The 14,102-nt window shown below is 34.3% G+C and overlaps 1 protein-coding gene across 1 annotated transcript in view; it reads left to right on the top strand.

Moving 5' to 3' along the window:
- LOC147065149 (dynein axonemal intermediate chain 7-like) overlaps positions 1–13,420 on the top strand; it is a 54,755-nt gene extending 41,335 nt beyond the window's left edge. Inside the window, exons 11-18 of the mRNA XM_085956938.1 lie at positions 2,164–2,320; positions 6,400–6,542; positions 7,868–7,943; positions 9,724–9,877; positions 10,672–10,820; positions 11,521–11,590; positions 11,672–11,770; positions 12,688–13,420. Coding sequence (XP_085813064.1) covers positions 2,164–2,320; positions 6,400–6,542; positions 7,868–7,943; positions 9,724–9,877; positions 10,672–10,820; positions 11,521–11,590; positions 11,672–11,770; positions 12,688–12,825 — 986 coding nt within the window. The 3' untranslated portion in view covers positions 12,826–13,420. The remainder of the gene's footprint in view (positions 1–2,163; positions 2,321–6,399; positions 6,543–7,867; positions 7,944–9,723; positions 9,878–10,671; positions 10,821–11,520; positions 11,591–11,671; positions 11,771–12,687) is intronic.
- The last annotated feature ends 682 nt before the right edge of the window (positions 13,421–14,102 follow it).

The following is a 14,102-nucleotide window of genomic DNA, read 5'->3' as shown; positions in this document are numbered from 1 at the left end:
TCGTTGAGCGTGTCATCAGCGACTGGCAGATTGGAAGCGACTAACAGCGACCATGCTGGACATGTGCGCCTAGTATGCTAAAACATTACTCAAATAATATCGGCTGTGCTACCCGCTTGATCTAGAGAGCTACAATATTTATGCCGAATTCCGCTGAAAGAAAATGTTCTTTTGACTTACACTACCACCGACTAGTGGGGTGTAGGGAATCCAATCCCGAGCCAAAATTCTGATCCCGGGATTTCGGGATTACAATTTGACAATCCCGGGACCCCGGGACAGGTCCCGGGATTGGCATTTTTTCCATTGTCAATATAAAATTTTTATATTTACAAATAACATTGATAAAATCGGTCAAAAATAAATCAAGTATAATTTATACTATTTAAGACATTTATTGTTAATATTGTATACGTTAAATCTTGGAAATACACAAGTTTAATGGAGTAAATAATATTGTAATATAAATAATAATGTGAATTTAATAGGAGATTGCTGTTTCTGATAGTAAAGACTTAAAGAATGGATTAGCGAGATTTAAAAGAGTAAAGCAAACAATCATGGCGTACTTAAGGCCTTTCCGCTTCATAAATCTAATTAGTCAGCCAAATATGAAACTGCCGTAAAACGTATGATATCATGGTGGAATTACTTTGTTAAAAGTGCGAAGCATTGTTTTTTTCCAATCTTTCCATTTTTAATAATTTATGTGGAAAAATAAAATGAATCGGCAACCTACACATGGGTATAAATCAAACTTCATTCAAACTCAGTTTATTTCTAATGTAGTTATTTTTTATTAAAATTATTTTTTCTGTCGCTTTTATTTTATTTTCTATAAAAATTGATAAAAAAAATCAATCCCGAAATCCCGGGATAATGTTTATCAATCCCGGGATTCATAGGTATCGAAAATAGCTCGGGATCCAGGGATCCCGGGATTGGAATCCCTAGTGGGGTGTAGTCGTTCTTTTCGCCGAATGTTTATCGTCGATTTTTGGTTTTTTAATATTGACGTTCCAAAATATTAATTGAAAATGGACAAAAAATGTATTAGTGCATTTAACTTATACACAAACCTACTCAACACAACGCAGCCTAATTTCTCGTTTATCGGTCTTTTGTCTATTGCTCTCGGTGTACCTACACCATGCCCCCACATCCTGAATCGGGGCCTCAGGCTAGGATATTTGGCGGCCCCCTACCTACCGCTAAGATTAAAGACAGTGTGAAATACTACATTAACGTTTTTCAAATTGTGTTTTAGTTCAAATTACGGGTACTTATACAGTGAATTATTGGCGATGTTTAATACATTTACTTTAATAATGGAGATGTCAAGTATCGACACATAATAATCAGAAAATATATTGCACAATTATATAATCTAAATGTTCATGGCCATGAAGTATAATTGCACCGCAGGCGACTTTTTTTTGCTATTAAAACTAATTTATGATGTATGTTTATCTCACTTATCTGGTCAACCCGACACGCCAGGGCCCACACAACCCGGGCCCCCACAGGGCCCCTTGCCCCCCCCCCCCCCCCCCCCCCCCCCCTTGGGTGCGCCACTGACCTGTGATATGTTATTTTCCCGTTTAACCCCACCGGTCTTAGGCTGATTTGACCGATTGGGTCCAATCGGGCCTCGCACCCTATGTGACTTCTGGTATTGTTATAAAAAAACGATATTGTATAAAAGTAAAGTACATTTTTAATTGCCCTCAAATAAATGACTAAGTATAAAACATTTTAAATGCGCAGCTCTTGTGCAGTAGAATCAGTGGCGTCCCGTGGTGGCAGCCAGGTCATGCGATGCTTAGGGCCAGCAAAGGGGCTAAAGGGTGGCAAAAAAGGAACGAATATTATAACTTTTGGGAGCCGACATCTTGTTTTAACGAAATCACAAGGGGCCTCCAAACTTGTTAGTGCCTCACACCTCCGCGTACTTAAAACCACCGCTGTTAGAGAGGATAACAACGGAAAAGGACGGCATTATAAGTCTGTTTAAAGGCGGCACTTTGTTTAGGGATTATAATTATTATAGAATTTTCGGGGAGATAATGCAGAACGAAGGACTGGTAATAAAAGTCATGTAGTTAATTATATTATCCCTTTCATATGGGCCTATAAATACTTAATTTGTGTTATTATTTCCAGTGGAAGAAGGCGACGGCTTACGCGAGATGGAGTACTCTGAGACATACACGCCACCTCCTCCACCGGCACCTGGTGCGGTGAGGGCACCGGAAGAGATCGAAGCTGATATCAGGAAACAGGAGGCTGCGCTCGAAAGGCTTATGCTAGTTAATATACAGTCAGTTAACACATTTTAAACTATCATCATTATCAGCACCACAACTAAATGTTGGTTTTGACCGCCTTCAAGAGACGTCTTCACATTTCTCTGTCTTCCACAATCTTCCTCCACTGCCTTAGCATCAGAAAGTTTATGTCTAAAACGTCTGATCTCCTGTGTCCCTGCAATATACTGGGTGGTTGAGTTTGAGTGACTTACATGGCCTGCCTAATAGAGTCGCCTTGCTTACTGCACGACGTGTGATGCTGCCTGTCCAAGCGAACTAGTATCGGGTTACATGTAAATTATACGTATTACATTTCACCATAGCACAGTTTATCGTGAGCTGTCTTACCGGAAAGAGATTCCCGTATAGCATTGAGATAAAAAATACGCATTTTTCATGGAGCAGTGCAGTTAATACTGTTGCAATTTTATTTGATTCAATAATTTGATATTTTATTGGTATCGAATGTTTGATAACAACGCCGTCATTATAATCAAATAATTGATATTTACGACTTTATTCTTGAACCATATCAAAATTGTATATAAATTATACTGTATGATTGTATTTCTAATTTATTTCTTCTGTCTTTCTTTGTATTCCAGTTGTTGTTATTACGTATTTTTAAGTGGTTTATTTAGGCAAGAAATTAATTTCAATATTTATTATACTTACAGCTAAGAATAGCTTACAGCAGATAAGAAATCCCACGATGAACTCTGTTACGGCCAACTGCATACGTACAAATTTCCGGGCTCGATAGTATCCAGGGCTCGAAATGGACCGGAGCGCACCGGAGCGCCGTTCCTGTTCGTGAAATCAGTATAATTGTCGCTCCGTCTCGTGGATAAAATAATTTGACCGTCTGAGCTAGATAGGCCATAATATAATACAAAATCTAACACACTTATTTTTAAGAAATAAGTACACATAAAATTTGATAACTACGTAAATATCTTCAGAAAACTGTCGAGCGCTCCGATTCGTTAACTTTTCCATTTCGAGCGCTGATAGTATCGTCTGTCGGTCGCGGGTTTCAAAAGAGTAGTTTAAGGGCCCATATGCTCCCACCCCTAAAAGTCAATTATTTAGGCCATTTACGGTATATTTGGGAGCTTAGTCTGTAGAATCTGTAGACATTATAGGATTGATGCATATGTCATTATAACGCTCTATCCTTTCTCTTCATAGAAATTAAGATTTCATAATCATATATAATATATTAAAACCATATTTTGGTAGGGACACTCATCTAATGTCCGTGGTTATAGAAACTTTTAAATTGCTATTTTTTCAATAGGTACCTACGTGAGTTATGTACCTTTAATTTTGAATGATAAATATAATAAATATAAGGCCTCGCAAACTGTCTCATCACCACAAGGTGGCTTCTCTGAGGTAGCACCCGTCAGGATATGGCTACCATCTTTGTAATGACATTACTAAATCGATTTAGGATAGGTGGCATCACGAGTTATCAAGATATTTAATGTCCTTACACTTAATCAAACATATCCTGTAATTATTAGTGTAGTTATTATAAATTATTTACATAAAGGATGGTTGAGTCTATAGTTTAATTGGTAGGTAACAGAACTCCCCGGACAGTGAAATATGAGTGTTTAAATTTCAATTGACCCAAAAAAAATCTATGATTTTTCTAATAGATATTATATTTTTGAGGTTTTTCAAAATTATTTATTTAAAAAAAACCATTGAGTACATAACAAATTATTAATTCAAGACGTTCACATGACATTTAGAATAAAAATAACAGGTAAATCAAGTTAGTAGAGAAACAACAAGCCAAAAAATAATTTTATAATAAGTATAGCAAAAAAATAAATAAACAATAATTCAAAAAAAATTAAGCAATAAAATAGAATTTTAAAAACAAAATACATAGCGTATCACTAAAAATGTCTACATCTCCAGGGAGTGCATTGACCAGTCGCACAGCCCTCGCAAAAATGAGTCAAGTGTTTTGTTATTCAATACTCATAGTATTTACTCATTTTATTTATTTATTTATTTATAAAAAAGAGTATTACGGCATTACAGCTTTTGGCCAATGCGCCATAATACATAATACATACAAATATATAAAAATATCTTAATTACAAATAACAACTAATATGACAAGAAAGTGGAAAAGACAGCATGTGTAAATATTAAAGAAATATGATAATATATACAATTATAAATTTATCCTATTTAAAACGTCTACAAACATTATATAATTAATAAAAAACAAATCAACCTTTATGGTGCCATCAAATAAGCTAATTGCACGATACACAGCATCATGAAACATAACATCTGTCCTGCGACGAGGTATCTTGAAGACCGTGGAGCTGCGAGTGATATTGGTGGGAACATGAAAATTAATATTTGCCAGTATATGCGGATTGTAAATGAACCCACGAAGAAGTAAAAAGAAATGCTTTAAAAGAACAATCACTCTTCGGGTAGACAGGGATTGCATTGATAGCATACCCAGAAGAAAACGAGTCGGGAAATTCATTTTATTGTCATTATCATAAGGAAAGAACCCGTATGTTCTTAAGTAGAGAAATCTAAGAAATCTATTGTGGACTCGATCCAGCTTAATTGTGTGCATGAACCTATTAGGACTCCAAACAATGCTGGCATATTCAAGAATACTCAACACAAATGATACGTATAATGTACGTAGCACTCGGACGTTTTCGAATGATTTTGAAACCCTCATAACAAAACCAAGCATTTTGCTAGATCTAGTACTGATGTTAAGAATATGCTGATTGAAAGTGAACTTTGTATCATACAATACTCCCAAATCTTTTATCTCCGTTACCCTACTCAATATTATACCAGACAATGTGTATGGGAACAATAAGGTGTGCCTTGAACGATTGAATGAAATAATATTACATTTGGAGGTAGCGAATTCAAGTTTATTTAAGATAGACCATTGCGAGATAGCATCTAGGTCAGACTGCAACATCGCACAGCATAATGGGGTTTCAATAGTTCGAAAAAGTTTAAGATCATCTGCGAATAGCAAACAAGAAGAATTGGTTATAACTTTGACAATATCATCAAAAAATATTAAAAACAAAATTGGGCCAAGATTTGAACCTTGAGGAACACCAGAGTTTGTTCTAAAAATCCGCGATTCATTCCCATGGTAATCAACAAATTGACGGCGATTTTTCAAATAAGAAGCAAAAAAACATATTATACTATATGACGCGCCAAATGTACAAAGCTTTTGTAATAAAATATCGTGATCAACACGATCAAATGCCTTGGAAATATCTGTGTACACAGAATCAACTTGAATTGACTTATCCATAGAATTTGAAATAAAATTATTATACACTATAAGATTTGTTACTGTGGACCGCCTAAGTCGAAAACCATGCTGCGAATCGGAGAGGCGAGAGTCTATTTGACGGTTGATGTTTATATGTAATATTGATTCAAATAATTTACATGGAGCCGAAAGAACTGCTATTGGCCTATAGTTAGAGATCTCTGATCTAGATCCCTTTTTATGAAGCGGCCTTAGGCGGGTTATTTTCCATGCATCAGGAAAAGTGCTGGATGCTATGATTAAATTAAATATATGTTTAAGCGGAAAGGATATATGTTCGTAACAGCCCTTAACCACATAAGGTGGCAAGCCATCTGGACCAAATGAACTTTTGGGAGACAAATTTGAAAACCCATATTCCATATCTTTCTCGTCAAAAGCTGAGATTTGAATATCTTGCGTTGCAGACGAAGGACCAGCAGAATTGGGGTCAAGTAGCGGTTCTATTGAGCTATAAAGTGATTCAAAATGCTTAGCAAATGCATCAGATATAACATGGTTCTCTATAGGATCATTATTCAACGTCATCATGGCATTGTCTTTTGTAGTACTACTGGAACTAAGCGAATGAATATATTTCCAAAAACAATTAGGATCTGAGACAATATTTCGACCAATCGACGTTAGATATAATAGCTTTTGCAGACGTTGATTATTCACTAGTATTTACTTTCACATACCTATGCCATTTTGTAACATGTAGATATAGTAGATATTATAATATCATTTAAGATTGCCCGACACCGTTTTATGGCTGGAGCCACCCATCGTATGCTGCTGGAATGAAGAAATTGCATCTTGGACGACGGCCGGCGTCTATGATCCCAAATACAATGAGGATAAGTTCACCATTAATTTCAGGACAGGAAAGTTACGTAAGTTCTCTACGATAGGATATTTTTATTTTATAAGGGTTATGGGATAAATTTATTCGTCGATCGTACGGTATGATTCATACGGCGAATCTGATCATGAACATCGTACAGTCCACTAGCACGTTTGACTCTAACAGAACGACTGAACACAGTGAATCCGTTATCAAGAGTCAAGCAAGACTAATGTTCTAAACTAGACGAGCTAGATACTAAACTGAACTGAACTCAATGATAACTGAAGGTCAAGCAGTCCTTTATTATATAAGTGAAAGACCGATCCATTCTCTGCCCTGTTCTATGCTATATGATAATGTTGCTGTCGGTGGTGAATTTATGGACTTGGAGGCTCGAGATACTGACTGATATTGAAACCCCAAATGATAAACAATAAAATTATAACCATAAGTTCTGACGATCAACATAGTAACAATAACAATGGTTTCGTCCCTGTCCAATTATTATTAAAGTTGTCAGTGAAGACACATAATAATATTAGTGGCTTTTTTTGTTGTGCACACTTATACTTACGTATCTGCTTAATTTGTAATATTATAAGCCCTTTTAATGGTCAGTTACAGCGATATTTTTACGCTTTGGGTAATATTTATACTCAATTTGTGAGAAATGTACATCTATTTATGATTTAATAATTTTATGACTTGTTTGAACTGTTTCGAGGACCCCTTTTAAATCGTCTGACAAATCGATTGCGTTATATGTGTCAAAGAAAATTGCTGCTCGTCGGTGTGCATAATGGGGGCCAACGGCGGTGTCGAGTGTGAAGTCTGAGCGAGATAGTATTCGGGTGTTGACACGCCACGCCGCATATCACACCGTGAATGTAAAACCATGGCATCTGCAAAAGACACATTTTGGATATATTAGATTGTTTTTCAATTTGTGTATGAGTCAGCGTATGGACCTAATAGGTTGAGCAAGTAGCTGACATCCATTTCTCGTAAAAATAAAATCTGTTAGTACAAACCTCCACTCTGTGGAGGCCCATATGATCCTACTAAGATCTGACATGGTCAAAAGAAGAAGAAGAAGGGTTTGAAGTCTTCGTTTTGTTAGGAGAAATAGAAATTCTAAAAAAAACCATAATATTTGGTATATATTTACATTATATTGCATGTTCTTTCAGTTACTTCACTTTTACATTATCAAGTTCACGACTTTTGCAGTTGTTTTGCATTTAATCCCGAAATTGAAAAATTTGCAGATGCCTTGGTTTTACACTCACGGTGCGAATGATCTGTATTTTTCTTAAATTATATTTTTAGGTGTAAATGCTTATTGTAAAAACATATTGTTATTTCTGTTAGGTCCTATTGGGTTCGCAACAGCCAAATACAGTAATCTACCTTACCAAGGATGGGAATTGAAGCCTAATGATGACAAGTTAGTAACTCTTCCCTTAAAATACAAAATAAAATATTTACCACTATACTAACCTTTTCTATGCCTCACGATATTACTATGGCAGTTTCTGACAGACCGCAGATTTTTAACGACATACGTTGAATGTAGAGCGAAGCTCTTACTACAATCACTGTAATACCGATAATTTGTCGCTTAGTATTTTATAATTATTCAAATAGATGTCACTGTGTGTTTAATTTTTTGGATTATGCAAATCGATCGACGGTGGCTAGTAATTTGAAGGCACAGAACCGGTTAGATCAATCCAAAAATCCATACATGAAAAATAAATATCTCACGGCAATATAGCTCGATTTCCCTGTTATCATGTTTCTAACAGAAAATGAAATAGGAAATGAATTGATTCGGATTGAAACAAAATGAATTTTTATAGTAAGATTTCTATATCTTAATAATATTAATAATAATAAAATAGGAAGGGGATTACCCTACTAGAAAAAAGTTTGTTTATCATCACTAATTTTTACTTTTGCATGAATCAATGAGGTAATAACCAGTTATTTGTGCAGGATATGTCATATAATAATAATAATAATATACGTAATATTATCTATAACTAATTCTACTACATTGAAAATAAGGTTTGATAGATCAGGCAGATAACAAGAAACGACGGGAGGGAAACTGAGCAAGACAATCCAAAATGACAAATTCTGTAAAATAATAATCGGTACCAATAGCAGTGGGGTTACAAAGGTGTGTGAGCGGGGCAGCCGCCCCAGGTGCAGTTCGGAACCTCATGAACCTTCTTTTAATTGTGATAAAAAATAATTAATCATAAAAAAATTCGCCTACAGTAAGTAATACATACGAACAATTACGTTATCGATTGTTTAGTCTTTCATCTACATAATTATATTATGTAATGTTGAAAATTTACTGTTTTTCCTTCATAATTAAATACTTATATATTATTTGTTTCTTCTACTTGTTTGTATCTTTATTAAACACCACAACAGGCCATGAAGCCCAATAATTGTGGTAAAACTCCCAGGCTTGAGGAATTTACGTTAATACGTTAATCTAATGATTATGTGAATATATTTTGACCTCACTGGCAATCGAACCCAGAACTCCGTGATGGAAGGCCAACGCCTTGCGCACTGCATCACGAGAGCCGCCAGAAGAGTTTGATTTTATAGTAAAAAAATCTTATTTTTTTCAGTTTTAGGGCTCTGTAGATTGTCGAAAAGTTATTTGATACGCATTATTTAATTCTGTTAATGATAACCAGCTGCCATTGACCTTAGTGTTTATAGGTTGGTAGTGAGTGTGTTAATGGACATATACCTACATATTACGTAAGAGGCGTATTTTTATTTATTGCACCGGGCGCTAAAATATCTTGCTATACCCCTGATTACACTGTCTGCAATGGCGGTCGTAGATAATAGACAAATTAAGCCTTCGTCTAATTATTGCGCTATAGAAGAAATGCTATTTTCGCACCTTACTCTCAATGTGGTACCACTATAAAATCTGGATCATGTCATCGTGTTACTTCTTTATTCTTTACCCATAGATGTATTACCATAATTAACCTTGGCAAAACCGGAAAATATTGCTATCGTCGGTTCTATTTTTGCGGACACTTGAGTATCACTGAGTGATTGCATTAATTTTAAGACTGCTCATTAAATCACTTCGAGACACCGCCGCGCCCTACAACAATACATATTATTTTATATTGTTTATAATAATAAATGGATATTAACATAAACATTTTTAATTTTCACAGTACCGGCGTGAACATAACAATAATGGGTGCCGTAGTTGTATGCGAATTCTTTGTCAGTGACAACTTTATTATTGTGAAATCGATCCAGAATGGAGCTACGTCAGCCCTCCAAGACATGGTGGAGTGTCGTTTTACAATCAGAGAACTCATTGCGGTGAGAACCTTCCTAATTTATACATCAGGCGCGCATGCAGAAAAATGTTACCTATGGGGGGGGTCCATTTTAAAAATTCGGTCCCCAGTCTCCTCGTGTGCGTACAACATACACATAGATATATTATTACATAGGTATAACTGAAAACTTCCATCTACAGGTGATTGTAATATTATGATATTACTAATATCTATATTATTAACCCTTAAATGCATGATTTTCTACCTTTTGATAAAAAATATATACCTACTCATATGCAACGGATAGGTGTGATTATGCGGAAAATAATTAAAAAAATATTCAATAGTTTTTTCTTTATATTTTCATCCAAAACCACTTAGTACTATCGAAATGCTCTATTCAACATTTTGTTATATTCACATTATTTTTAACAATTCTTCTTCTTGGCCGTACCCTCATGGCTGAGGATCGTGACTAACTTTGGATTTTGCCAACCTAATAATTTTGTGGTTAAAATTGAATTTAAATAACTGCCAAAATCCAGCTCATAGATAAATTAATATACATAATCTCCGGCTAGCGTCATTTGATAACAAATTATATCCAACAACCACAACTTACCATGACATCTATCCGCAAAATTGAAATAATGATTCCTAATCAAATATTTCAATTTTCCATTTGATATAAAAATGTATGGTAAAATCGATTTCTGTTTTGTCAAAATACCAAAACTAAAGTTTGTACTATACATAGTAAAGTATGCATTTAAGGGAATATTTATAAAACTGTTCTGCTGAAATTTATAATTTTACTTATTTTCCATAATGTAGCGCTTGCAAGCAGGAGGCGTTGATTTTTTCCCAGCCGAAGATGCGTCGACGCTGATGGAGGGCACGTGCAGAAAGTTGAGGGTACTAGAAGACCATCTATACCACTGCATGGCGCATCTCTGCATTGCACACAATTTTACCTGGTCTAGGTGTGTGAGATCAACTGTTTTATTCAAAATTAAGCTCACCAAGGTATCAAATTAAATTAAACTATAGGTACAAATAATACAATTATTGAAGTGTCTATGGTTTTGAAATATTTTAGTTCTGATCAGCATTTTGATTATTTCCATGATAGCACAAAAAATAGTTTTTTATGTCTGTGTTTATTTTTTTCTGTCGTTATAACTAAAAAACTACCGAAATATCGATGCATAACTTATAGACTACATTGTTGGTAACAATTTCGAAAAGACTCATCTCGATACCTCAAACGGTTCTGATGTTACAAGGTAAAACTTCTCAAAAATAATGTTCTTGAAACAATACATCCCGAGTAGGTATAGTAGTCAGATAGCAGCGGTGGATTAGAGAGGTGAAGTGCAAGTAGAGAGGTGCGCGCTTACTTTCAACCATTGTGAATCGCGCAAACTTAGTTGAAGTTGATAATAAAATTGAATCACAAATAGGTAAAGTGGTCAGATAGCAATGGTGGAGTGGTGAGGTGGGTTGCAGGAAAGGGATGTGTGCCTACATCACGTTATCTATCGATAATTTACATTGAAATCCAATATATGTATGTCTATTTTTTAAATCTGTATTTTACGCAGACGAGGTCGCATGCTATCGCTATTGGTGAACATAGTTTTTTTATAGGCTTTATTGTAATTCGAACATTCATATTTACAGATGGAACGTGAATGCTGGAAAACGTGCAATTGTTCAGCAAATGCGGGAGTATGTGCATAAAAAGCGAGAGGTTTGTTCGCTATTAATTATTGCATTAGGTGTCTAATAAAGGTGTCTATACAAATGTCTCGTGTCTAATTTTTGTTTACAGACACTCCAAATTCTTCATGTGACTCCTCTCGAAGCAATCCTGGTGAAGGCGACGGAAGTGTCAGCTGAATATACTACTCAGCCCATAGACGGACTACAGGTAATAATTATTGTTATTTTGAATTCAGTTACCATAAATCAATGATTTTTTTTGGTGTTTTGTATAAAATAAATTTCAGTTGTTATAGCGGACACGGAAATAATATATTATTTCACAATGTTGCTTCACTAGTTGAATAGACTATACATCATAAACTTTACTCTTGTACACACTATGCATATATCTAACAATAATGGCACAACTGCAAATAGTTGACTTTGAATTGTGCCACTAATCGTTTCACAAGTGCAATTCAATGAATTATATTATGTAGAATGATTGATTAACCCCCCCCGTATAAAAACTCTATAAATAATAATAGATACATTTATTTGACAAAATAAAAATTTCTATCAAAAATATATGTATTTCTAAAATGATACAGGCATCTAAATGAGAAAATTTAATTTCTCAAATATTGAAATCTTCAACAGATTTTTATTTAAAATTAATATATACAAAAATTCACTAGCGCTAGGTACAGAACCGTGTAGCAGAATTTCATAATATATTTTAGATTGTACCTACCCTTTTCTTATAACCATAATTTGAAACTGATGATTAAAATGAAATCCGAATGATCAAGGTCCTACTGTATTCAAAAAGGTGTAGGTATTTCCTAACTTTGTTTTCCCATAATGTACAATTATCCTTGAAAATTAAAAAATTATTTAATATTGGTGCTCGATTTTTTAAGATTTATTCGGGCTTGCGGAACTTTGAAAATTTATGGGCGTTATATTATGTCTCGGCAGCCCTGTTGGAAATTTTGCAAGATTGACTTGTAGCGTTGTAGCTAAGCCATGGGTCCTTTTTTTACTTCATTTTCATATATTTATGCTCCATCTCTATAGACGGCTATCATAATGTGAAATATCAGTATTTATTTGATTTGTAATCATTATTGTTTATTTAAGTTCTATCCGGACCTATACAGCTTGATGGAAGGGCACGGCAGTGAGGAAGCCAAACAGCTGGTCTCCAATGTCTCCTGGAAGATGGTGGAAGCTGTCAAAGACTTGCTGTGCGCTGTGAGGCCATGCAGCTACTCTTAATAACTTTTAAGAAGCCAGCATCGTATGGCGTCCATTAGGATCTGATTATTTAAAGTGTTGTTCTTAAGTGAATGCTGATGTCTAAATATTGTGACATTTACAAGCGGAGAAAACAAGGTAAATACAATGTTGCATGACAATCGTTGATAAAAAATCAAGATGGTAACTTTACCATGTTACCTTTAAATAATAGTATCTCTTTCTGTGTCCACTGCAAACCTACACTTCAAAATTCTTGCTTTGCAATTTCTCATTATTTTATGCTACATTAATGATAAATACTTACACTTTAAGATCCGTTTCACACGAGACAGTGTCCAGACACAGGTGTCTCGAGAGGCTGCATTTACACATGAATGAATGGGCGCGTTCAGACGGAGACACGTGTCTCATGTGAAAAAGCTCTTAGAATCTATCATTTTTTGACATGTTTTGAATAGTTTGAGAGTAATGAGATTAAACAATTACGATGCTTTTCTGTGGGTTTAATCAATTAAACAAAATTTATAACCAGGTCAGTCAATTTATTAAAGAAATTATGATTTCATATATTTTATATAAATTGTGAATTGAGTATTCGAATAACCTATAATTCAATTAATAATAAAAATAAAAATTACAATTTAAAAAAACTTAAATAATTATGATACATACAGATAAGTAAAATAGTATTATTATACCCAAAAACAAATACGTACAATGTTTTTTTAATAATTCATTTTAGTCAAATATTCCTTTATAAATCTACAATTTGTATTTACACGGATTAAAATATTATATTATATCATCTTTTAATTATTTATTTAGTCGTAGAACCAACTCAAATTTGTGTGGATCGTGGATCGTATTTACCACAATAATTCATTAGCATATTAATAAGCCTAAATTTAAAAATAAAAAAATAGACAAGAAACTGAAAAAAGTATCACCGGAGCAATATTATTGAAATGGAATTTTTCAATAACATGAATCATTTATTCATCAATGCGTTTCCGGTACAATGTAAAAGATTAGATCGTGTTTGAAAAGGTATTTAACGCAATTTCTCACACCATTGATAGTCACAAAATGATTTTGTTCATGAGTTTAACTCAATTTCGAGACATGCAGTTCAATATTGTGTCAAGACATATTAAAAAATAACATAAATAGCCAATGCAATAGCCGACATTTAGGGGGTAGTTAATTAATACATACTTTTCTAATGGATAAGATTTTAAAAAAAAACTTCCAATCGTTATTTCAAAGTTGAATAAACGTTTCGCAAACTTTCATAA

The sequence above is a fragment of the Rhyacophila brunnea genome, unplaced genomic scaffold (genome assembly GCF_057557595.1).
Source record: "Rhyacophila brunnea isolate RB1 unplaced genomic scaffold, BYU_Rbru_1.0 scaffold_6, whole genome shotgun sequence".
In the NCBI taxonomy this organism is placed as follows: Eukaryota; Metazoa; Arthropoda; class Insecta; order Trichoptera; family Rhyacophilidae; genus Rhyacophila; species Rhyacophila brunnea.
Note: the sequence above shows the minus strand (reverse complement) of the source record. Positions and strands in the feature narration are given on the sequence as shown.